The sequence below is a fragment of the Pavona decussata genome, unplaced genomic scaffold (genome assembly GCF_977016875.1).
Source record: "Pavona decussata unplaced genomic scaffold, jaPavDecu1.1 SCAFFOLD_237, whole genome shotgun sequence".
NCBI classification, from domain to species: Eukaryota; Metazoa; Cnidaria; class Anthozoa; order Scleractinia; family Agariciidae; genus Pavona; species Pavona decussata.
Genome location: NW_028145642.1, coordinates 1,512,644 through 1,539,841, shown reverse-complemented (window position 1 = coordinate 1,539,841; position 27,198 = coordinate 1,512,644). Strand labels below are relative to the sequence as shown.

At 37.9% G+C, this 27,198-nt stretch overlaps 1 protein-coding gene across 3 annotated transcripts; it reads right to left on the bottom strand.

Moving 5' to 3' along the window:
- Positions 1 to 2,225: 2,225 nt before the first annotated feature.
- LOC146457832 (glucose 1,6-bisphosphate synthase-like) lies at positions 2,226 to 27,195 on the bottom strand. Of its 3 annotated transcripts, none has more exons than XR_014858381.1 (20): positions 27,046 to 27,195; positions 25,106 to 25,205; positions 24,130 to 24,197; positions 23,003 to 23,091; positions 22,058 to 22,142; positions 21,264 to 21,347; positions 20,549 to 20,572; positions 18,677 to 18,840; positions 18,120 to 18,243; positions 14,162 to 14,227; positions 13,658 to 13,755; positions 12,440 to 12,537; positions 11,022 to 11,104; positions 9,913 to 10,006; positions 8,003 to 8,132; positions 7,787 to 7,886; positions 5,421 to 5,507; positions 4,688 to 4,821; positions 2,527 to 4,105; positions 2,226 to 2,370 (listed from the first exon to the last, which is right to left on the bottom strand). XR_014858381.1 is itself a non-coding variant. In XM_085091505.1 (19 exons), exons 1-19 carry the CDS (start codon positions 27,133 to 27,135, stop codon positions 4,000 to 4,002), a joined length of 1,824 nt encoding a protein of 607 aa, XP_084947631.1. In that variant the 5' UTR covers positions 27,136 to 27,195; the 3' UTR covers positions 2,226 to 3,999. The 3 variants fall into 3 exon arrangements, 1 of the variants encoding a protein (XP_084947631.1); XR_014858380.1 differs by having other exon boundaries at positions 2,226 to 2,382; positions 2,540 to 4,105; XM_085091505.1 differs by having other exon boundaries at positions 2,226 to 4,105.
- Between the last annotated feature and the right edge of the window lie 3 nt (positions 27,196 to 27,198).

Sequence of the window (27,198 nt, the reverse complement as noted above, 5' to 3'; positions counted from 1 at the left end):
TCCCCCCTGGCCCAAATGACACATTTGACACTACGGAACCACCCTGCTACTGATGGCCTTTCTTCGTTTTGACGCTTTTGTTCACCGCCTTGCACGCATCACTGCGCCCAGTAGCCACGCCTTGCATACGGCACTGCGCCCAGCAGCCACGCCTGGCATACATCACTGTGCCCAGTAGCCACGCCTTGCATACGTCACTGTGCCCAGCAGCCACGCCTGGCATACATCACTGAGGCCATTAGCAACGCCTTGCACACATCACTGCGCCCAGTAGCCACGCCTTGCATACGTCACTGCGCCCAGTAGCCACGCCTTGCATACTTCACTGCGCCCAGCAGCCATGCCTGGCAAACATCACTGCGCCCAGTAGCCACGTCATGCATACGTCACTGCACCCAGTAGCCACGCCTTGCATACGTCACTGCGCCCAGTAGCCACGTCATGCATACGTCACTGCACCCAGTAGCCACGCCTTGCATACGCCACTGCGCCCAGCAGCCACGCCTGGCATACATCACTGCGCCCAGCAGCCACGCCTTGCATACGTCACTGCACCCAGCAGCCACGCCTGGCATACATCACTGTGCCCAGCAGCCACGCCTTGCATACGTCACTGCGCCCAGCAGCCACGCCTGGCATACATCACTGCGGCCATTAGCCACGCCTTGCCAAATCACTGCGCCCAGTAGCCACGCCTTGCATACGTCACTGCGCCCAGTAGCCACGCCTTGCATACTTCACTGCGCCCAGCAGCCATGCCTGGCATATATCACTGCGCCCAGTAGCCACGTCATGCATACGTCACTGCGCCCAGTAGCCACGCCTTGCATACGTCACTGCGCCCAGTAGCCACGCCTTGCATACGTCACTGCGCCCAGCAGCCACGCCTTGCATACGCCACTGCGCCCAGCAGCCACGCCTTGCATACATCACTGTGCCCAGTAGCCACGCCTTGCATACGTCACTGCGCCCAGCAGCCACGCCTGGCATACATCACTGCGGCCATTAGCCACGCCTTGCACACATCACTGCGCCCAGTAGCCACGCCTTGCATACGTTACTGCACCCAGTAGCCACGCCTTGCATACTTCACTGCGCCCAGCAGCCATGCCTGGCATACGTCACTGCGCCCAGTAGCCACGTCATGCATACGTCACTGCGCCCAGTAGCAACGCCTTGCATACGTCACTGCGCCCAGTAGCCACGTTAGGCATACGTCACTGCGCCCAGTAGCCACGCCTTGCATACGTCACTGCGCCCACTAGCCATGCCTGGCATACATCACTGCGCCCAGTAGCCACGCCTTGCATACGTCATTGCGCCCAATAGCCACGCCTGGCATAGGTCATTGTAAGACAAATAGATTAAATAACTCATTCTTTCTTAGTAATGCGCTCAAATTGTAATTTTTTTCATTTTGTAGCAGTTCTTTAAACTTTGTAATTTTTAAAATTTAATTGTAAAAAACTATATAATTCAACCCTCGGGTTGCAATTTCTTTTTAATAAAGCATCTATCTAATCATTTCGCCCAGCAACCACGCCTGGCATACGTCACTACGGCCAGTAGCCACGCCTTGCATACATCACTGCACCCAGCAGCCACGCCCTGCATACGTCACTGTGCCCAGTAGCACGTCTTGCCTACGTCACTGCGCCCAGTAGCCACGCCTCACATGGACCCCGTGAGGCTCCTATAGTCTGCGCAGTTAATCGCGTCCTACAAGGTTACTCAAGCGGCTCGTCGGGACGCAATTGCAAGAAGTTCCCTCGAGGCAACTAATCAAGGCCTCTTTTTGTGAACATTCGAGCTTTGGATCTAAGATAATTCTTTTTTACGTCTGGTCGCTCCATGATCTCATGTGGTTCGATTAGACTTGTGTTCACCGTACTTGTACCCTAATGTCCAGTTTGCCCTTTCACTGAGTTCTAAAGGTCTCGTTACGTTTTTGTATGTGTTTAACCTCAGCTCCCGTCACCAACACAGAGAGTTTTTAGAGTCACTCCATTCATCGTGGAGCTGTCCAGGGGTTGTATTCAGGTTTATTAGTGTCAAGAGTTCATAAAAGAATACGTAAGTCGCAGATATATGGCACCAGACAGGAACCATGCCTGGATTTAGTAGCTGGTATCAGAATAGTATTAAATTGTGCAATTGGTAACTATACGTAAAGGGGTTGTTTTAACATCAAAGGTAAAAGTAATGGGAAGGGAAAGAAACAATCCCTATTTCTCTCTGGTTTCTTTATTCTGTCATTTCATAAAAAATCGGACAATACAAGCAAATTGCATTTTCTTTCTCTACAGTATTGGGAAAACAAAAGCATACTAAATAGCCAATTGCAAAAACGCGAGGGAACTCATAAGACTACTACAGTCGGACCTCTATTAAGCGGCCACCCTGGGGACTTTGAAAACTGGCCGCTTAATAGAGGTATCGAATACAGCACTTTACTGACAACATAATAATTCGGGACTTTGGAAAGTGGCCGCTTAATGGAGGGTGGCCGCTTAATAGAGGTCCGACTGTATTATTTTACGTTCGTTCGAAAAGCTAAAATGTAAATGAATGATCACCTTCATATCACCAAGTTTCAATAACTGTGACTGTCATAAAATTATAACGGTTTGTGACTTTGCAGTTTCGGCAAGACTGCCAGTTCCCCACTTTCAGAGCTCTCACAAATGGATGAGTTGTTTCGAAAGTAGAATGGTTTGGGTGTCCTATCTAATCAAATTGATATAATCGACCGAGTCTTCTCTCGTTTTTACAATTGGCTATAGATAGCCGCAGCTGAGATTCATACCACACCACACTTTACACCACACTTTTTCACCATACAATACCACACTACACTTTTATCTGAACACGATGGGTTTGATTATATCCCAACGGGAAACTTTCATTGAAGTTTTATTGCCTTCGTTAATTTGGGAACTATTGAATAGTGCTTTCTGAGTAAAAGGATCAGATAACTGCGGAGATCACCAAAGCAACTTAAATGCTATTATCACTTCAATATCTGCTTTTCGTATCTGCATTTCTGCTTAATATATCGTTTTATTATAAATCATAACAAACAATTGAAAAAAGAAGTATGCATATAATACCGCAGTGCAGCCCCAGTTTAACTCACTTAGTTCCAAAGCTTTAAGGTGTTGTAAAGCTTCCTGTGTAGTCGATCCATGGCCTTGATACAAACTCGTGGTAAACTGTTAGTGATATCGAGTTCAAAGAAATTTAAAGGGTCACTGTCACGGAACATTTGCTGTATTTTAATCAAAGCTACCTAAATATTTAACATAAAACCATTTTTCTGACATGAAATTATTCGTAGAGCACCGAGAGGAAAATATTAAGTGTCCAATGAAGAACAATTTATAAATAAGCAATTTGTCCAAAATACACAGGAAGAACTTGAAAAAAATTGGCCAATTTTTTCAAGTTGTAATCCATTTGCATCCAAGCCATCCGCAACAAAAGACAACAAATACTAGCTTATGTATTCTGGTAGGGTAATTGTAAACAATACTGAACCTTTATTTTAACATTTCCATCGATACAACTATATATTTTCGCTATTCAAAGGCACACTAAAAAATCGGTGACACTGCCCCTTTAAAATTACAAATATCTGATGTCATCAAAACATATTTGTTATATTCAATATGTCTGCGGACTGTGACAGCAGCCAGCATATTGGATTGTCTATTGATGTCCATTGTTCAGACGTGAATTTACAAAAAACTTCGCTACTCTGACAGGAAAATATTTTTGTTATAAATAGACGTTTGTTGTTCAGTCTATAAAAGCTAAGAATCCAAGGAGGTTAAACTGCAGCTGAACTGTATGCCATAAAAAATCTTTCTAATGACAACTCATATATGTGACTATTCATTTCAGTTTACTTAAAAATGACATCATAATCACCATGTGATGTGCCAAACGAAACTTCACTGCACATGACCAAAAATGATCAAAACCTTCACAGACACATCTTTAGTCTTGCTTGGGAGTGAGATTGTTTAAACCAGGCTGCAAATACTCTTGGATAATTCTGTTTACAATGTTTTGAAGTGTTTCTTTAGCAGTTGACATATCCACACTAAGGAAAAAGGTACAAAAAGAAGGCAAATAATGAATCAAAGACTCTCACACTGATGCCTGCGCTTAAGTAGTGGGATTTAAGCTCTCTTACTGATTCCCCCCCCCCCCCCTCCCCAACATTACCTTCCTCTTGTAATGTGCTCACGTGACCCTTCTGTCTTTTCTAACTTGCCTGACTAATCTCGTCATTACACCGTTACTTGAATATAACGTGCAGTTACAAGACACGTTTTACATTGAGAGACGAGTTCTGTGTTTACAGATGCTGCCGGTTATACTGCTAGAATACTGTTACTGTTTTTGTCTGAACCAAAATTAATTAATGTCGAATATCTGGAAATTTGGCCTAGAAGAAAGCACAGGGAGCTGATAGGGACTACAAATTATTGCATTCCCACTCAACGACGATGCTGTATTGAGAAATTGGAAGGGTTTACAAGGAAAGGAATTCCTAAAGATAGCATTAAGACCACATGAAACTAACCCTTGTTGTACATGTGGATCAACCCAGACAAAGGGCTTTAACCTATACAGCTTAGGCTTGTATACAGCTATGAGATCAATAGCAGAATATACATACTTGTCTCCTGGTTGGCATGCAAGCTCCGTGTAATATTTAATCTTGGGCTCAGTACCACTTGTCCGAAGGGTGGCAACACATCCATTCTCAAAATAGAACGTGATCATTTGACTTGACTTGCTGACAGGAAGAACCTAATATGGATAAAACAATATTTTCTCAATGAGTATCCATGTGGTACAGTTCTAATGTTGAAGGATTATTAATTTTGTCCCAAACCTAAACAGGGCGTTTACATTTTCATTTTTATTTATTTGTACGTACAAACAGATTGTGACGAAGATTTTTCATCTAGCAATAAATGTTGCCTTCCTGTTGTTTTTCATTTTGTGCAGGCATTATGTATACTACCCATTAGAAAAGGGATCATAATTTAAAACGTCCAGTTGATACAACCAAAATTATTTCGTGATACCATTAGTCTGATTAGTAAATACTAATGGCTACTAATGGTGAGCTTTTGTCGACTAGATCTGGCATATACCCAACACTGATACTTCAAAACTGATTAAATAAACTCTTTCGACTAGGTCATTTTCTTATGATGTAGTTAGATGGTAATTTGCTTGAATGCACTGTACAATGTTGTGAACGTTCTGAAGAGCATTATGGAATGTTCAAAGTCAGAACAGGCAATTTTCGTAACACAGCCCATGCTGCTTCTCTCTATGATCAGTAGGTTTGCATTTGGCTTGCTGTCATAATTGACGAGTTAAGAAACTCAGCCACTCACCGGTTTGTTATTAGGCTTAGTACTGTCATAGCCAGCTGTCAAGTCTCGAATGCCACACAGCTTATAAGGACCACATGCAGTGGGATACTGAAATAAACCAAATAACACTTGATAGGCCAACCTTTTATTAATTAGAGAGCTTTATTTCAGTACAGGTTTGACTTACTATTTCCTTCATGGTTGACAACAGATGGCAGTAATATGTGGGGAAGGTTGGGCCAGCTTTTATTAATATATGCAAGCAAGCATACTCAGTTGTCCTGAGACAATAAGATGCTAGCCCTGCTGGTTGATGTTGCATGAGCAAGAAGAGTGACCTGGAACTTAAAGGGTGTGTGGGTGTACGGTTCTGCTCACCCTCCGAGCTGTATCATATTTAGGCAACGATAGAAGAAGGGTTGTCACATATTTAGATTCCACTAACGTCATAAAGGAAAACCACTTCAAACGGGTTTCATCTGGTTGGACAAGATTCATGATGACCATTTCACAGAAAAAAAACTGGTTAGACCAGTTTATGCACAGAATTCAGAAACAATTCTTCCATAATTCGGGGGGTTTTTTATCCTCTTTCTTGACAACTGTTTTTTTTGTTCTTGTTTTTGGTTTTGCTATTCATACATTGTTGACGTATGGGTAAATGAAAAGATGGGAGGTTTTATTCACCAACTAGTCTTTGCTTTGAAAATGGATTCATTACAAGTGCAACCTAACCATCTGGAAATAGAAATTAGAGCAGTGTTTACTGCATGTACCTCACAGAACATACTGAAAAGGAGAACTTTGTTGCTTGGTTTCTTCTTTTTATTTTGAAGAGAAACAGTTTTGGCCCCAAATGCAACACCTTGTCAAGCAACAAATAAACCGTTGGATGGAACACTGTGTCAAGATCTGCTGTTACAATCAGTTTTTACAAGACTGGAAAAGAAAACCATTCGCTCGAAAAAACACAATTTCTGGATTCAAGCAGCAAGGAAGCTCTTTTTTTTCCAAACAGAACATCATTATTCTTATATGAAATAAATGTGATGGTATATTTCAAGCCTGGTGAATGAATGAGAATGATGTATTATTCTAGAAAGTGACGCAGGCATACTCGGAAAAAAGAAATCCGAGTTCTCCTATCAGGAGTCGAACCTAAGACCTTCCGATTACTAGTTCGGATGCTCTACCACTGAGCAACGGGAGACTCGTGGGAGCTAAGGCCGTTAAACTAGGTTCATGGGACAAACATCCTGCATACTGCTAGGATTTGAATGTCGAACGTGTGGAAATATATGTGATGGTATATTTCAAGCCTGGTGAATGAATGAGAATGATGTATTATTCTAGAAAGTGACACAGGCATACTCGGAAAAAAGAAATCCGAGTGCTCCTATCAGGAGTCGAACCTAAGACCTTCCTTACTAGTTTGGATGCTCTAGCACTGAGCTACAGGAGACTCGTGGGAGCTAAGGCCATTAAACTAGGTTCATGGGACAAATATCCTCCGAGTATGCCTGTGTCACTTTCTGGAATAATACATCATCATCATTCTTTTTTACAACAACTTTCATTGTCAATAATCCGACTGACACATAAATTTATAATTTATGCGATGTTGACGCAACGAACGAGAACGGGGAATTTGAAAACAACCAAACGTCAATCTGTCACTTCTCAACCAATAGAAAGTCTCCCTTTTTCCATTAACCAATAAGAGACCGAGACAAGTTTTTGATTTTGGTCACGTCAGACTTAATAAAATAAAGTTTCTCGCATTTTTATCCCATGTTTTTAATCCTTTTTCTCCCTTCTGGCTTTTTGTTATAGTAGAAAAACTGCGTTAATAAATAAAAGCAAAAATCATTGTATTTTCGATTATCAAAGATGCTGGACTGCTGGCAGTAAATGTTAAAATTGACCAATTAAAATACCAGATACTGGTGAACTGGAATCGACTTAAACCAAAAACGTTCACAGGTTTTTATTTGTGTCCCCTCTGCTGAACTTTTTTCTCTGAAGCATGCTTTTTCACGCTGCTCCCCAGTATCTTAACCCATGGATCTGGCTATTATTCATGCACTGATTAATCCAGTTTCTAGCACAGCTGCACTAGTACTTCACTAACTTTCAATGCTAACTGATGCCATCAAATTTCAGCACTCTAAAGTGAAAAAGATGGTTTACTTAACATTTAAAATAAGAACGAATCAGACCTGCCGATGTGGTAGGTCTGAATACACTGCTCAGGTTAAGACGACTGCTGAATTCACATGAATAAATAAACAAAAGTACATCCAATTGAAGTTTTTACAGACCCCCAAATGTAGTTATCTATTCATTACAGAACAGGTTACCTTTAATTTTGGTAAGTAGTTACTGACCTGGCCGTCCTCAAGAGTCCTGATGCGATCAAAAATACTCTTTATGGTTGATGGTGAGTAACAAAGGTAATAAGAGTTGTTGGACACATGGATGCCATACCTAAAAACAAAGAGGAAGAGGCAGTGTGTGTTGTGACTCAATTCTTAGGTTGGTGGGCTGGATGGACACACTCCTCACAAGAAAAAGCAATAAAACAAGGCCATCAAGCGCAGTACCTCTTGTACAAGTTGTTGAGCTGCTCCGTTAGAGTGACTCCCTGAGAACTAAGATAAGTAGCCATCTCTGCCAAGACCGCTGCAGCACTGATCCCATCTTTATCAAGGACATTTGTGCCAAACATAAAACCTAACAAAGAAATGCACCACATTAATGGTATCATTAAGCAACAGATTGAATAAAAAAAAGGTTTTGACACATACTTTGTTGTTCTTTTAATATTTATTTTACAACATTTTGCATAAATTCAACACAAATTTTGAAATGTGCATATCAACTTCTAAGTAATAATAATAATAATAATAATAATAATAATGATAATGATAATGATAATGATAATGATAATGATAATGATAATGATAATGATAATGATAATGATAATAATAATAATAAGATATCATTATGATCACATGATCACATTTGCACAAAATTCTGTTGGTTCTCCACTCTGTGACTTTTGGCACTAATGTTTAACTTTTGTTTGCTTTTCTGGACTGGTCCTAAGCAGTTCAGTGGGTTATCATTTAAAATTTAATAATCTGTGTGACTTTCTTGTCTGCTTCGTTTCCTGGAGTGGTTTTAGTCATACTTATCATTTGACCTTCAGGCATGTTCAGGAACAGTCTATTTCAAACATCAAAAGGTTGACTAATTTTTTTGCTCTTCCAAATAAACTCTTCTCTTCTTTTTTTGTTGTTGGACAGTGAGTTCAGGTGGTCGCCGAGAGCTGCTCACTACGACAACAAACTATTTTCCTTATAAAAACTGTCACCTTTTCTCCTCACTGAAATGTAAACCTTAGAGAGACCTTTATTCATCTTGTTTACTTCTATGCTTTCAAATTCTGTCTTAAATTCACTGACCCTAGATAGTTCCTTATTTTCTTATGTAAACCCTGTAATTCGAGACTTGAGAGATCCTAGCATCCATTCCAAATATCACACAGTCGCTCTTATGGTTATTTAAACAGAAAGTTCTTTTGTGTCCAGTCATCAACAACATGAAGTTCCTCATTCAGAACCTTCCTGATCACCCTAGCATCTCTGTTTACACAAAAAATGACTGTGTCATCAGCACACAACTGGATGCTGCACTGCGACACTGGATCAGGAAGATCATAAATGAACAAAACAAACAAAAGTGGACCCACAATTGAGTCCTGGAGCACACCCGAGGGCAGAGGGCAGGGATTGGAGAGAGAAGGCTGATGCCCTTCTACTTGAGTTCTATTATTCAAGTAGTCATGTGTATGCAACTTTCTCAAGAGTAGCCCATTATTGACCATATCCAATGCTTTCCTCAAGACAACAAATACTCCCCCCCACCCCACCCCCTGTCAAAAGATGTTGATCCATAATTCGGTGAATAGTGTAGGTAAAAGTGATGAAAGCAGATTCAATGGAAAGGCCCCTACAAAAGCCACATTGAAAAGGACGAGAAGGTTCATCTCACCAAGCAATTGGTTAACTTAGTCATGACCTGCTCATTCTAATAACGTGGATAGCACTGGCAAGATAAAAATAGGACGATCACTACCCAAAGATAGAAAAAAAGCTAACAACAAAACATAACTTTACCGTCTTCAGAAACCTTGGAACCCAACACATGGCCCAACAACATTTTGCGCTTCTGTGCCATGCATGATCCACTTCTTATAAAGAAGGACGCATCACTTAAACAATCAGCTGAAGAAAGTCTAAGAACTGGCTATAAAATCTTGCCAGAAGAACACCAGGTCAGTGCCAAAATTATAAAACCGACCAAACAAGACACCGACCCACTTTACCACCCACCTGTCTCCTGGCCAAACCAACTGACAAACTAGCTGTCCAACTAACCAACCAACCTACCCACTCACAACATTTCTCAGTGGATCCAAAACGTGATGTATAGTCCTGGATTACCTTACCTATTGCTTCTTCAAATGAAAACAGGACTGTTTTTCCTTGAGTCATAAGATCAAATGCAAGATTGCCCATCCACTTAAAGCCTGTCAAAGTTTCCTGAAATAAAATTAAAAAATAATATTTAGATAGATCAAAAAGGCAATATAAAGGACCTCCCTTTTGTACCAAAAGCTATTGCGTTGTAGGGAAACAGGTTTCTATCATCTGCGGGCTTGAAAATTTATGTAGATAATAGACACCAGAAGACATCAGTTATTGAAAGCATCTATTAAACTACATTATGCTTAACTTAACTAGAATTTTTCTGTTATACTGAAATTTTTTAAGTAGACTGTTTCAAATGGACCATTAATATTTTTCCTGTTTTAGAAAAAAATAGGAGGACTTTTTCAGGCATAAAAGAGGCCAAACATTAGATATAATTACCCACCATCATACACCTCCCATATTATTTTAGTTTGTTAAAACAATTAGTCATGTTAACGTTAACAGCTCAAGCAACTTTTTAGCAACAAAGAAATGAAGCATGCAGAAGACAAAGCTGCAAATGTTGCAATAATAATTTTTAATGAAGATTTACAACCAGTTGCTATGGAAACTGATCCACAGTCTTTATTTTCAACTGATTTTTCATTATCATTAGGTAATTAAAACAGCAGCTATTTACAAATAATTAATATCATCTATGGACAACAAACATTTTCAGCAGTTACTAAGCCTTGTGTGAGAAGCTGTCTACGTATCTTGGTGCAGCTGATGATGTATATAAATTATGGCAAATTAGGATGACAAGATGTTAAAGAGAAATAACCATTTTAAACCGTTTTGATCAGTTTCTGGCGTTAAGGTAGGCATTGGCGCCATCAAGTAATTTTCTGTCTGCTGTTTTTACTTTCATTAAATATATTGGGATTTATTGAGTGCCTTTTCAAATGGCCTTTTGACGTTCAAGCCTGGATATTTTTTAGGCTTTCTTTTCACAACTGCTTAAGTTGCGTACTAACTGCGAGGATCTTTCTTATATTTAATCTTTCATCCACAGTTTAAAATATATGTTTCATATATAATATTCATATTAATTCGGACAGATAATTCGGTCACTGTGACTGACCTCAAACATAAAACCCTCTTCTCTGGCCATGGCTTGGAGCATTTTTGAAGAAACCGTACTTGCGATCATGTACACAGACGAACCTGTTTATAAATAAAGTTATATAATGCCACTGTGGAGTAAGGCACATACATTGTAGCTGCAGATGTAATGGCTGTAAACTGAAGTCATTAAAATTTAATGTTGGCAAAGTAAGAACTGCTGGGAGCCTCTTATTGGCCTGTATTTGAAACTCAAAGCCCACTGAAGTCTGCCCAAAATTCCAATACTATTCACCTCAAAGGTGGAAAGAACCAGACTTTGCTCTGGGATAGTTGACCAATCAAAGTTTCTTAAAAAGGGACAATGTTACTGAAAATTAATACTTGTGCTTATTGAGGTACATGAAATATGTGCAACTTTAATTAAAGCAAATTGAATGGGAAAACAACCCAAAAAGGAAACTAATACAAAGAGAAGACAAAACGTCCAAAAGAAGGAAATTAACTGTAGTGTGCTGTTAAATTTTGTTTAAGACTGCAATGGTAACCCCAGAGATATTTATCTCATAATAAAAAATATTATACCAGAAACAATGGGGACATTGACACTTCTGAGACTAAGAATTGACATGAAGTGTGATAAAGCCGCATATACAGTGTACTCAACACAAGATTCAGAATTTGAGTTAAAATGAAAAAATGAGTATTGTGGAATTTTCAACACTCTGAGAAACTCGTTAAACTGAAATTCATGCAACATATTGTACTTATTATATATTCCCAGCTATACTGTAGCAATTAAATACAGTTGAACCTTCTGTAAACAACAACCCAAAATGTCAAGCCAAGGTGGGTGCTTGCAGAAGGTGGTCACTCACAAGAAGTAAGACCACAGGGGTTTAATTTTTGAGACATTAGTTTGTGGCAGTATTGGGGGAAGAAACACATAATTATATACACTACATGTAAGACACTACTGTCTAATATTCAGCCACTAGCAGTTTATAACAAGGGCTACCAGTGAAGACCTAATATGACAGATTTAAAATCATCATATCACAACACAACAGTTTAATGTATTTGAAACGGAAGACTGCAGGTGTCACTAAGGTAATGATTTATACATACAAGTACACTGCATTTACAACTTCGTTATCAAGAAAAATTAGATTGTACAGCAATGCATTATGCAGTTGGCACCTGTCAGAAGATGGAATCATGTGTCCACTGGTTGTTTACCAGAGGTTAGAAAGAACAGAAAATTCTATGTATAAGCCCATACAAAAAGTAGTCACAGTCGCTTTCCAGAGGTGCTAACTTAAGTGACTTCACTGAGAAAATTTTGGTATTTTGTTAAAGTGACCAGTCACAGCGAGGTTCAAATGTAAATTAAGTCTCAGGTAGTACAACTCCCAATAAAACTGATTGTTCACATACCTGGATATAACTCTGGGTGCTGTTTCTTGTGACAAGTGAATGCCCACCAGCCCAACATAATCCCAATCTCATTTCCAGTAAAAACCTTCCACTGACCACTTCAGATGCAGATTACAAAAAAATATCCAGTAATTAAAAATAACATCAATATTTGCAGCCTGATCAACTAGGCAATGTCTCATGTGACTTGCCTCACATTGGGCTTATACATATAGTGCATCGCGAGACAAGTTGAATTTTAATGTTTGCATAATTTTGTTCCTCGGTATCTTAAATAACTATTTCAACAGAAATAATAATGTACATAACTACAAGGTTAAGGTTTACCCAAACCAAGACTTAGTCTTGGTAAACATATTTTTAGATTTTCTGGCTCACTTCTTTTTATTGCACGACCTGCAAATGTTAAACAAGTTGTATTACTTGCCTCCTTTAAAAACCTCAACAGAGCCCAGTTTTGTGACCCAGCATTTTATCCCATGTTATTTTTTTTTCAATACTGGTTTTCAATTCCAATTTTAAAATTTTCAATACCATGTATTTTTCATATTATGTATTAGATTATGGTTTTTAGCTGGATATCCGCCTAGTTGCGGGATTAACCTAAGCCTAAATAAAGTTTCCCATACCTTACATCACCCTACCTTATCTTGTAGGAAGCATGTTATACTATGCAATCCTTGAAAAACTTACTGCACTGTTTCCAGAATTGTTACACAAAGTGTGGTGTAACAAACTTTCTGCAACTTGTCATGCAATGCCACTAAACAGCATTTTTACCCATTGCAAGGCAAGCTGCACAAAATATTGCTTAGTGAAACACTACCTTTGTACAAAAACTATTTGCATATCAACACATTATTGGCTAAGGCAAATCATAAATAACAGTATTATGCAAGGTTGCTGGTTGTTTACTGCTAACAAAAACCCCATCAAAGAGCTTTGAAAGCTCTGGCTTTATGTCCATTTCATGATGGTAACAAAATTGAATACCAGGCAATTATTTTAAAATAAACTCTTTTCTTAAATTTCATCACTTATAAACAAATATGAATAATTACCAACTTAAAAAGTTTGCCTTATACAAAATGTGAGACATCTGATAGCTTTCAAAACACTAGTTTACATGTATTTGCCAGTTTCATGACGATAAGAAAACTATGCAGCGAGGAACACAATGTAGATTTTGAATGTGCATTTGTTATTATTACATCTTACCTGGGCTGTTTCTCTGCAAGAGCTGTTCTGTCAGAGTCAGGATCATTTGCCAGTATTACAGTACAGTTGTTCTCATTTGCAGTTTTCATGGCAAGGTCCTGTGGAAAAATTATTTCCAATGATTTCAGTAGCTTTGAGTGATAAAAAACAATAACATTTTAAGTAGCGAGGAAGCCACAGACACTGTCTTCTATTTTCCAGAAAATTTATCAGTGCCGTCCTTTAGGGTGGGAAGTAGAGACACCCCAGGTACCCCCCAACCCCATCTTCGGCTGCAGCATTCTGGCAAGCCTTCCTCATATTTAGTGACATGGTTTCCTGTTTGTTGATAGATCGGGGTGGTGAGAGGCGCACCCTGGGTATGTGGGTCTGCATTCTGATTCCATGACAATGCCCCTTCCTCCTCAAAGTCCCTAACAGTAGAGAGATGATCACCAGACTTTTACTGATACGTTTTTATTCAAAGCTCTGATTTATTCATAATGCTGAATAGATTTTACTCACCAAAGCACTCTTTCCTTCCTCTGGATTGGGGTATCTTACAGTTGGAAATGAAGGATCTGGAAACATCTGAAGATAGAAAAGATCATTAGTTGTTAGACAGTGCTGGAAAAGTGTGAATTCTTTTTAACCCTTATCACTTGTCTAGCTCTATTTTCAACTTATTCAAATGGGAATTTTAAAACACCCTAACAGATGTAATAAAAAATGAATGTTAACCATTTGAATGCCTGCTGTGCATCTATTTTTCAGATTTTACCTGGAAGTGGCATATAACAGATTAGAGTGTTTTATAGCCAAACTGAACTGCATGACAGCATAAAAATAATTACGCGGGACGCCCTGAGGGGGCATACCGTGTCTAAAAACGGGACGATTTCTTTTTCCTCGTAGCCACAAATCTGTATATTAATTTATTCATTAAACTCTCCCCTCTCCTACTCGGGATGTATTGTTCTGATTGTCTTCAACAAAAGCAGGCCAATCAAAATCCAGTCTTGTCGCTTATATTGCGAGGGAGGGGACCCACTCAGCCCTACCTGTGTGACGTCAACGCATCATTTGATATATTTATCAAAAACGGATTAAATTTGTGGCGCGATATTGGCTGAGGTCACACTAGAGGCTTTACCATGGTAAAAATTGCTTTACCAAGGTAAATTGCGCAACCACCTAGTTACCGTAGTAAAGCTGTCAAAGTCATAAAAAATAGATTTGACGCTTTCCATGTACACTTTTTTGCATGATCAGTAAACTTATACGTGACGAGTACACTAAATGTTGACATGTCGCGTGAGTTCACTGATCGGCGGTAAGTTACTGAACTGTGACTTAGCGCGTAATAAAATTATGGATCAACAAGAGAGTTGCATTTTCAATTGTTCCCATTTTGCTTTTAATTCTGCTGCTTAGACGAGCACGTAGAATTCACTTCCTTCTTACATACAACTATTTAGATCTTGGGACCAAAGAAAGTGCAGCGGTTTCGTTAATTAACCGTAGACGGCAAAGGCACAGACAAAAAAAAAAACGCGCAGGCAAGCCTGGGTTTACCCTCGACCACAAGGATGGTTTGAGGAAATGTATAATAACCGGCTCCTTCGAGCCCTTTGGAAAGACCATTTCAGGGTAACACGGGAAACATTTGACTTCATTTGCCAGCTCGTTGAAAGGGACTCAAACACACGCACGAATGAGCGGGAAAATAAATGTCATGTTTATAAAAAATATGAATCCACAAATGTATTGTAATTACTGCGTTTGTCCAAAAAGATGACAAACTGTCAACAAAATAAGCATGGTTTAGATAGACAAGAGATGTACCCACCTATTTTTTTTGGTAACTAGATTCTTATCTGGGGTCAAGTCAACTTTGTTCTTGCCGCTGTTGTCAGGGCAACTTACCAGAGTTAGGTTTACCATGGTAAACTGAAAATTGGGGGTCACACTTGCGGTGCCGTTAACCATGGTAAACTTGAGTTTACCATGGTTAACTTTCTCCAGTGTGACCTCAACCATTGTTAACATGTTGTGGACTCAAGTGTGCCGTTTTCAAACGGAAATTTCACCATTTTGAAGCGGTGAATCGAAAGAATAACTTCTAAGAAGCACTCAACATCTAAAACGGTGGAAATTGGAGCGTTCCTGGCGAAGGAATCGTGCTTTCTTTGACAGTCTTAGACCACGATTGCAGACAGAAAAGAGGTCATTGAGAAGCTTACGTTATCGCAATGGAATTCCCGCAATTTCCCTTGAAACCCTGAGTAGCGTAACACAAGGGAACCAACGTAACGCGATCTTCGTGACTCAAACTATTCCATTAGAAAGGATTGTTTTATAAATCTGCGAAACATACAGTTGGAATAAATGAATCAGCCCCAGCATCACACGTAATGCCAGTATAGCAGGCATCTTGTTTTTTTTTTTTTTCTTCCTCGTAGCTACAAATCGGTACATTAATTTATTCATTAAACTCTCCCCTCTCCTACTCGGGATGTATTGTTCTGATTGTCTTCAACAACAGCAGGCCAATCAAAATCCATTCTTGTCGCTTATATCGCGAGGGAGGGGACCCACTCACCCCTACCTGTGTGACGTCAATGCATCATTTGATATATTTATTAAAGACGGATTAAGTCGCGCCATATTGTTTTAACATGTTCTGGACTCAAGTGTGCCGTTTTCAAAGGGAAATTTCACCATTTTGAAGCGGTAAATCGAAAGAATAACTTCTAAGAAGCACCCGACACGTAAAACGGTGGAAATTGGTGAGTTCTTAGTGAAGGGATCGTGCTTTGTTTGACAGTCTTAGGCCACGACGCGAGACAGAAAAGAGGTCATTGAGAACCTTACGTTATCGTAATGGAATTTGACAAATTTCCGCTGATAGTCTGAGTCACGTAACACACGGAAAACAACGTAACGCGATCGTCGTGACTCAAACTATTCCATTAGCAAGGATAGTTTTATCAATCGGCGAAGCATACAGTTGGAATAAATGAATCAGCCCCAGCATCACGCGTAATGCCAGTATAGCAGGCATCTTGTTGTGTAGTAATAACTGAAAAGCAAAGCAAGGTAGTTGGGAGATGGGGGTGGGGGTGGGGGGAGGTAAAACCAGTAAGCAAGAATTGAAAACATACTGGCCCTGTAGGGAGAGAAGAAGCTTTTCTGGATGGACAACACCTTTCCACAGCTTTGCCAAGAGGTATAACAAAAGCTATGTTTGTCAAACGTTTGTTCCTATTCAAGCTATCAGCTGAATGGTAAGGCAACAACGCATTAGCAAGGATCTTTACTCAAAATCACTAGCCTTTTCTCCAGTTGAATTCATCATAGGAAGGGCCTTAAAAATTTGCCAAACTTATAAACTCAAAGTCCTTTAGGGTAAATTCTGATCAACACTGGTTATTTCTTCTTTTTTTTTCATAGTGCAAGAAATATTTCAAATAGGAAGAGAAATATTGGTGTGAGAGCAGCAGAACATTTATAATTGTGACTTTTGAAAATAGTTCACTAAAGGAGACATTTCGGTGAAATAAAATGAAAATTATCTGAAATTTTGCTTCCGTCATCAGATTTTTGATATTTATGGTTGGGAGCTCTTAATACAGGTTCAACTGTCTGTGAAACCTTTACAAAATTTCACATTTTTTTCTTCTGATGTCCCAACATGTGACACTCAGAAAATAAATATCCATTGTCTAAATTTATGATGGATTTTCCCAGGAACCAATAGAGTTTCAAAAAAGCCTGTTAGACTATCACCTCCTCAGTGATATAATCCAGTCTCCACTGGTAATTCAGTTAAGCAGATATTAGCAGATTTGAGAACATTGGGTATGCCAACCTTTAAAACATTTTCTACATTTCACTACCTTTTGAGATATATATGTATCAAAATGTGACAGGTAAATTTCGTTAAATTACACCCTGGAATGTTGACAGTAACTTTACCCAGCTTTTTACACAGTGTATGTCTCATTTGTGTGTGTTTTACTTCTACTTTACAAATTGTGCTGTTGTCTTCTATTCCAATAATAAACTGCAAGCCAGTTGAATCTTAGCAGCAGAGTTCTCCAAAACGTTTAATAAATTCTGACTATTACAATAAATTATTACATAATTTAAATCTATCATAAATGTATGAATGTATAATTATGTGTAATCTATTCTTTTGCTAAATAAAAATTCAAACTTGATTAATTATAAATAAATTACTAACAGTAATTGTCTTAGATGGGAAGGATTGGTTGTTTGGATTAAAGCTTTGTTTATTATCAACAGACAGAGCCTCAGACAGTCATATAGACTGAAGAACACTGTTCCTTTAGCTGTCTGAAAGATATGTACACCATATTATGATATTATACAGAGTTCATCAAGAAATTGTTAAGAGGGAACCCATACAAAAAACAACATGAAAAACAGGCATAAACACATTAACTCATAAGGAAATCACCTGCTCTTTAACTGATATAAACTGTGGTAAGTTGAATGCTTCAAATGCCAACTCAGCAAATCTTTGTCCAACACCATGCATGGGAGTAAATACATACTTCAACTTTGTTTTGCTATTTTCTTTTCTAAAAAGTGGACAAAAAAATAATATCAATGCTCACCCTGCAAACAGGTTTCTCAGCTGAAAAAAGATTTTTTGTTATTTTTAAAAAAAATTAACAAGAGATACCATTGGAAAAAAACATTTGATTTCCTATCCTACATACATGGATGCAAAAGTATGTCAGTCGACAGCAAAAAATATGCAGTGTATTCACCAAAAGTTCCACACCTGATAGTTCACTATACATGTACATTTTAGAAAGGGCATGCAGTTCTTACATTCATGCAAAAAATTCACATTACTGCTACTTATACTGTAACTTGCTGTTTCACTTGATCATTTTGCATGGCTAATGTAAATGTGGTCAAGCATCTGAAAACCATGAGATAAAAAGATATTGGAAAAATGTATACCTAGGACTAGTTCAATAACATCATTCAATTATTTACAATAACCTGTAAATGGAATACTTTTTGATGTCTTCAAAGTAAAAGGAACATATCTCATCAAAAGGATCCTTCACTAGAGGGTTTGTAATGTCAAGTGTCCATGAGTTTGGCCAAGGAACTTTATTCTCCTTTATACATTGGGAAATCCCCTTGTCATGAGGTGTCTTGATCTAAGCAAAAAACACTGAAGTCACAATCAACAAGATATTACTAATAACTATTGCAAATATTGTATGAAACACGGTTACTGCAAATTGCAGACAAGCGATGATAGTTAAACTTAACCTTCCCAGTAAGAGAGTAAATTGACCCTTAAGCTCGGTTACATCATTCTTTATAACAGTATGAATGTGTTCTGTGGAAATTTAGTTTAAAGTTAAATCATGATGGTCATCAAACATTCTAACAGGCCAATATAACGGAAATTTTTGAGTAGTGGATTATCCAAGTTTAAACATTGATCTTTTTTAGTGTTCAATGAACACTTCATAAAATAAACACATTTACAGTACTGTATTTATTCGATTAACCTCTAGGCACTTAATATTTAATTTTGGGCCCATGAGGGTGGGCGGTTAATATTTTCAGCAAGCGAGGACATTTTTGGTGAATAACAAAAATAAAGGATGACAAGTTTATTTCACTTCAACAAGAAAATACCAACTTGAAAAGCTAACATGAACAAGCCCTAAACAATACAAAATTTCATTGACTACTGTATTTAAAACTGTATGTGAAACTTTTTTTTTTTTGAGTTTTTGGGCTTTCAGGGTGAGTGCTTATTCAAAGGTGGACAGTTAATCAAATTAATATAATGGTAAATTTGTTCAATTATATTCAACAATTTTCAGAACAAGTCTGTTAAGGAATAATAATATAATAATAATTATTATTATTATTAAATTTCTGGTTGGCAAGCATGGACACTGGTGTGAAACTTCAAAACTTTTTAAACCAATAAATAATGCTTTCCGGTAGCAGAGCCGCCATTAAGTTTTTTTAGACACATGTTGCAGTCAGCTTCTCACAACCTCACAACCAGCAACATCACCTGTAACATCAAGGTTCTCAGGATATTTATCTGTGACAGGTGTAATGGGTTACCACCTTTAATGACAGCTCTGCTGTAGTGTACTTTCTCCAGACAACAGAAAAATGTGGTATTCCCAGAAATACGAGCTTGCCCACCACTCGTGGGCATAAAATAATGATACTGAGAAGTCACACACGAGAAGTAATGTTTTGGGTCAATACTGCTTCATACTGAGCTTACATGACAAGAAATTCATCTTAAATTGCCAATCATGCCTTATACATTTTATTTCTAATGTTATTCTGAGTTCTGCTTTATCTATGTAACTTCTATAATCAGCAGACATGGCAATAACTGATCAAATAGACTCATTTTTGAAAGTGATTACGGGGTAAATTGAGTGGATCCTAGCTTGTTCGCAGACATGGTGACTTATCTTTTTTATTACATTTCTCTCAAAATAATACATAAAAGCAAACAATGACAGAAAGTTTGAGAAAACTTTCATGACAATCTTTTATTTTGGGGGATCACCTTAAACTTACTTGCCCAAGGTACACGGTCAAAAACAAATCTCCCTCGTGTCATCAAAACAAAACAAAAATTACAAACGTGGCACTCAAAATCAGCTGTTTTTAATTCCCACAGTGCATTTTAATAAGCCATATGTGCATTAATTTTATATTTCCATGAAAGCCCTGGAGGGTCCCACATGTAAATAATGTATCATGCAATGTAACATTATTTTGTAGCATGCTTGTGCACTTCTGTTTTTACTGTTGCAATAGTTACTAGTGTCTAGCTTATAAGTTTACTTAAAAACTTCTAATTCCATGCACACCTACCTGAGCCCCATTGTCCAAGTAAACCTTAAAGAAAAAAGTAAACTTTAATAGAGCCAAAAGACCTACAAACAACCGGTAAGAATCACTCAGTGTTATCATAAGTGGAATTTCATACAAAAAATTAATGTGGTTAGTATTGCCTACTCTTAGAGTGATGGATAGGGAGAGCAATACAGTGCAAAACAATAAGCCCATTGACTGTGGTCACATGAGAATGGATCATTCTAACAAGTTTGTGTTCCATACAGGGCTTTGTGCACAATGATGGCTGAAAAATAAGAAACAAAACCACTCCAAAAAGCCCATTAAAATTAATTTGAATGCACTGCAGCTGTTATTTGCTAAACATTGATCTTACATCTTTCTTGCTTTATTTTCTATTTTTATTTTTCGTTTTTGTCTTAACTCCCTGAGTCTAAATTCCTGAGAAATTTGCCATACCAACAGACCCTTTATTTTAATTTGCACAATACATTTCAATAAGCCCTTGAGCCCCACCCCCCCCCCCCCCAAAAAAAAAAAAATGAATAAATAGATTTATAAATATATAATAATTGTTATAAAATAAACAGACGATTACAGAGGCACAGAAAAAGTCTACGGTACATGCAAAAACTGGGCAATTTTGGCAAATTTGATTTTTATTTTTTTGGCAAGAAACAACCTGTATGCCTTTCTTGCACTAAAACCTAAATGGAGCTGAGTATATTTTTACCTTATATCCATTGTCATCTTTGGGGTTATGGGAGGCTGTCACCATGACTCCACATGCACATTTATACTTTTGTACACTGTATGGCTATCAATGGAAGTAAAGTCAAATTATCAATCTGAATGATTATTATAGTACTTACCCAAACCTAAATGATACTGTTTATTAACCATGTCGGAACTGGCTAACCATTAGCTCTGCACATACCTCAAAACTCACATGGTTTGACCATATCGATAGAAAATCAGAGATACAGGAGGGGGGGTGGGGGGGGAGGGAGGAGGTCCCGGTGAATTTCCCTTGCGTTTTTGTATCAGGATAGACATTGTGCAACCATGCACTCGCCTGAGAAAACATGACTAACTTCTAAGACATTTCAGACTAAATAGAGTAATATGGGATGACCATTTTCTGTGCTGCCAATACAAAATAAGTGATTCTGAAATGCCATAAAATACACACATGAATGATGATTTGAAATCAGGATTGGGACCACTCCCCCTCTGTTACCATGTTGCTAAGAGTAAAGTGAAGTGTTGATCAGCATTTTGTTAGTTTTCCAAACAGTTCTGTCACTTTCTCTCATTTATACACATGCACGGGACAAGACAGTATGGACCAAAGTTAATTGTGTAAGAAAAACATAAGGCAGTAGACACCAATAATATTCAATCAAGGCATTGACCTGCAGCTCAAAAACCTTGTGCAGATGCTCTGGCCATGCTTCCTATATGTTAAAACAGTCAAATATGCTGCAGTGGCGTTATTACAATACATTGGCATGCATTTTTACTTACAACAAATGGAGTGGGTGTTATTTTACTGAACAAATACACTGGAACTCCTTGACTAGCAAATACACTACCAGTCCTTTGGGCAAGTCTGCAAAATGTGTTTATGTAGTAAAATTATTATTATAACTGTTACACAACATGGCCACATGACTACAAGGTTCAGTTTTTAACCATAAATAATTATGTTAAAACATGCACTTATCCTTTGTTTTAATAGATATAAATCTCCATTTGTTACAATGAACTATTAAATTGGAAGACACAAAAATACAATATTACAAAACTATGGATAGGATAATTCACAAAAGAGTCTTGGACTCAGCAGAGGACAGGTCTAACTTATTATAATATTATTAATAAGGAATGGCAAAATGGTAATCGTAAGACTATGCAAGACAGCAAGGTTAGCAAAAAGCAAAAAAAAAAAAAAAAGGTTAGCATTCTGTAAACAAATTGAGACTCTGATACAGCATCGTGAAAATACTGTAAATAGAGACTACAAGGCCTGTGAAATTTGATCCAAGGTTTGGTGGACCAAAGAACACTTAGTCTTGGTGTTCTTAAATCCAAGATGACAAAATGTTTATTAAACAATAACTAGGCAAGTTGTTTTCACTTATAGGGATGGCCCTTCAAAGTTCAACACACATGATATTTTAGAGGTATGGGATAAAGTAATGTAACTTGCAATGCTTCCTTAGGGTACACCATGAATATCCCACTTGTAGGTTAATATGTACACTTACAGGTACCTAAGGCTCATGTGGCATGAAACATCCAGTCATTTTATTCATTTACACACAACTCAAAACAATAATTGTTGCATCATTGTATGCATCTATTCCTGGGATCCATTCCAACAAAAGTCTACATAATGCATGTTAATAAGTCAGAGTTAAGAGTCAAAAGTCTGTGTTATTTATTTGTCAGCTATGGCTGTTCCCTTACCGTTCACTGTTGTATCTTGCATCAAATCCTACAACAACACCTCTTTCCTTCAGATTTGGAAAAAGCTTTTCCAAATATCTACAAAGACCCTGTTGGAAATCAATATTATTTTAACCAATTGACCCTTACACTGGCCAAAACCGGCCACGCCTTGCACATGTTCCACGAGGAGAACACAAAATCCCCTACCTCCCTCCCTACTATAGAGCTGTCAATTGTTTTAGAGACTTGTAAATAATCCAACCAGAATCTGCCTTCTGCACATATATTTGTGAGTTTTGAGGGGGTACGGAAAAGGTTTCTTTTTAACCTACCACCGCATGGGATGACACCCCGCACAGATCAGTCCTAAATTGTGAAGACATATTTTTAAAATGAAGAAAAAAAAATACTTATTTTAAATTGCTTTCAGTAACTTTTACATTTTAGCTCGTACTATTGTAGATAGTGGTTTTGATTACTTCCTGTTAAATTTTGGCACCTTCCTGAAGATTTGAGGCAATCCAGTTATCCAAGATGGCAGATCCAAAATGGTTGCCATTTGGCTATTATGACATAATTGCCATTTCATATGACATCCTCACTTCTTGTTTGCAAGACCTCAAAGGAAACAACTCTGCACGTATTGTATTGTAATATTTTTAATCCAAGTGTCACTGTCATAGCTTTTGCAGTCACTGAGTTATAAAAGCAGTGGAATCCCTCTCCCCCATACCCTGCGAGCAGAGTCTCTTTGATCTTCCTAGATCAGCCCCAGAAGACAGTCTAGATAGGTTCAATAAACGCTTAGCATTGAAGGGCTACAGTAAGTGTGTTACCATCCTTATATGAATTTTGGGCAGAATTTTCATTTTGCTCTAGTATCTGAATTTTTGCATGTGGCTTTCAATTTTGTCAGAGAACACTGCTGTGTGAGTTTTGTTTTGTTTTTTTCCACTGGCTTACACTTAGTTTTCCAAATATTAAGTCAGTGAAATTTGACAAAAGACGGTTATGCAGTCAGCCTTTCAATTTATTTCCGACACTTTTTCTGTGTTTTCAGGTAATGCTTCTTTCAAAAGTGGTTAACATCATACATGTTGCTTTGAAACCACCACAATTCCCTGTATTAACTATTTTGTACTGACCTGGGTAGCTTGGATTATGGTCAAATCATTAATTCTGTTGAAACCTGCTCCCATTTTTGATCTCAAACCTTTAGAAGAGAATCAAAATATGAATAATATGGCCCATTATTGACTCAACGATAAAATGGCAGATCTCACTATCTGGGTTTTATGGAATTGTTTCTGAACATTGTTTTGTTCAACTTTGTTTTGTTTCTCTCTTTATTCATCCCCACTTTTTTGAAATTTAACACACCAAATTAGGGATTGTTTTTTTTATGCTCAAAATATGGTCACTTTACTGAAAACGTGTTAACTTCCAGAAAACATAAATAGTCTCCCACAGAATAGATTGGAAATTCCAGGAGGATGGAGTAAAGGGGACATAAAATCCAAAAAATTTAAAAGGAATTATGAAACTTAATTCATTTCTTTGCGAAGTTTAATGCACGGCCCCACTAGCAAGAGTATACAGGAGTATAAACACTCCCGAGGGTTTTTATTGTAAAGCTTTTTTTATGATAATAGTAATTTCATGACTTTGTATTATTATTATTGTTGTTGTTACTACTATTTATTATTATTATTATTATTATTATTATTATTATTATTATTATTATTATTATTACCAAGAGAAAATAAGGGGACAAAGAGAAAAACCAGGGCTGTTGGCTGGGATACATGTATGTGAATTACACTTAATTTATTTTTAGACATCGTCTAAACAGAAGTTGGTTTCCCAGGACATCCACAAACAGGCAATTTGACGTCACAGGAAGTCATCACAGTGTGCCATTCAATATTCAGTATGGCTTTTCTAAGTGGCATTTACAGGCGTACAGATGTATTTTTGAAGACGTCTTGGGAAACAGACATCCATTTTCACTACATCTAAAAGTAGCTTATTAAGTGAAATTCACATATGCCAAGGGCTATACTGGTGTCTCCCTCTCTGTCCCCTTATTTTCTCTTGTAAAGACAAAAATGTATAAATTACCTGCAGTGCCAAATGACAATGGTGACATCATAGTATCTCTTAGTTCATCAAACTTCATCTCTTTCACAAGACGTTTTACTTCTGCAATGCTATCTGGATGCTGACAAAGTAAAAGCATTATTTTATTATTTTCCATACTCATTTACTAGGTACTACACTGGCTGGATGCTGGCCAATCCAACTGAACTTGATCACTTTTATTCACAAAACTAAAAACCTGGCTGGATGCTTGCAAAGTAAGGCTTATAGGCTAAGGGATAGGCTAAGGGTTTTTCTGGTTTTCTGTCTTATTTCTTTTTATTTTCCATTTTTCTGTAATTTTCCTTTCTAAGCGTAACATGACAATGTGTCAAAACACCTGACTGCTCTTGTTTCAACTCGGACAATTTCTGCTCGTAAATAAATACCCCATAATACTGGGTACACCATACTGCAATAATTTTGGTTGCAAATTTTGCCTTTACGAAAAGAGTGTTTTGCCATTTTAAGCAACTTTGAAGGCCTTATAGACAGCCAGCTGTGATGCTAAACAAAACATAGAATGTGACAAAACGCTTGCCAGCTCTTGTTTCAACTCACATAGCTTTTACTCATAAATAATATTAAATAACTTTGCCATACCCGGTGCGCCATAAAAATTTTAATCAAAAATGTGCCATCAAAGATAGTCAATCTGAGTATTTTGCTTTTTTAACAATATCGTGCACACTACAATACTCCGGCCGTAGTTTCATGAAACCCCTCTTCTTTAACCCTTTGACTCCTGAAGACGCCTGAAGGCAGGCTTACATCTATAGTGTACATTTTGCTCAATCTAGGCCCCAGACCTCCTCTACTAATGTGAGAAAAAACGCGACTCAAAATGGCGTCTATTTACAGTACATCTGTCCAGTTTTTGGGGCAAAATTTTTCTTTTTAGCATTGTCTACAGATTTTATCTGGTGATTTAAAAATGGCATCCTTCTCCTCAGACATCAATGTGAGTATAGTTCCGAGTTCAAAACCACTGATTATTTGACCTTCCCCAGAAGAGACCAAAAATGTAAATACTGTTGAAGCATCAAGAAAGCAACGTCTCACACATGTGCAAATCGTGATGGACAAACACGGAGATGGAAACCAGTTCGGCAACAGCACCGTTGAAATGAAGAGAAGACTCTAAACCTGAATCAGAGCGGTTTGAATTTTTAATACAATATGGACTAACCACAACTTTCAGGTTCTGACCATGGACCGACTCATGCCTTTGAGGTCAATATCAACTATATGTTCTTACAGGCTGCTTACAGGTGAAGTGTGATCCAAGAATGAAAAAAGTGCTGATTGTTGTAGCTTATACATTATTCAAGTGATATACAGATAGTTAAAGATCAGTAGCTTGCATGGAGGGTAATAAACTTGGACCCACGACAGCAAACGCGACATTTCTTCTTTTTATGGCAGACATTTTGAATGACTTACCAGACTAGTTAATAATTAACAACAATGTTTACATTTTCAAGATGTTCAACTCATCTATTTTCTAGAAATTTTTGGCTATGTATGATTTGGATGAGAATCTAAGCTTTTATTAGCTATGTTCTCTGTCCATGTCAATTTTTAGCAAAAATTAGTAAAAAATTCAGGGACCAAAAGGTTAAATCCTAGATCCGCCCCAGACAACCCTCATGGGATTAATCCATTACCCAAAAGCAGCTTATACTTGTCTTGCTGGCCTTGCAAGGTCTCAATCAAACTTGCAAATCGAAACTCTCGACTGTCCGTGTACGTTCTCGGTTTGAAGACGCTCCCGACTGCCAGCAGACTGTGCCGGGTATGTATTCGTTTAATACGTTCTATCAGCGCAAATAAACAGAGATACGAAAGAAAACAATTCTTATTCGATGATATGCAGATAAGTGGCCCAGTATTCTTCAGTGAAGTCCAAAAAGCATATTCACCTGGTCTAAGGAAAGCCATTCCACAATCTTTTCATCTAGTTTGCTGTCACCTGTATTCACTTGGGCTGCCACCTCCGTCTTCTCCGCCATTTTTGAAGAGCAACGAGCCCATGTGTTTCACCGTCAGCGGTATTTCGGTTTCCAACGTACCTC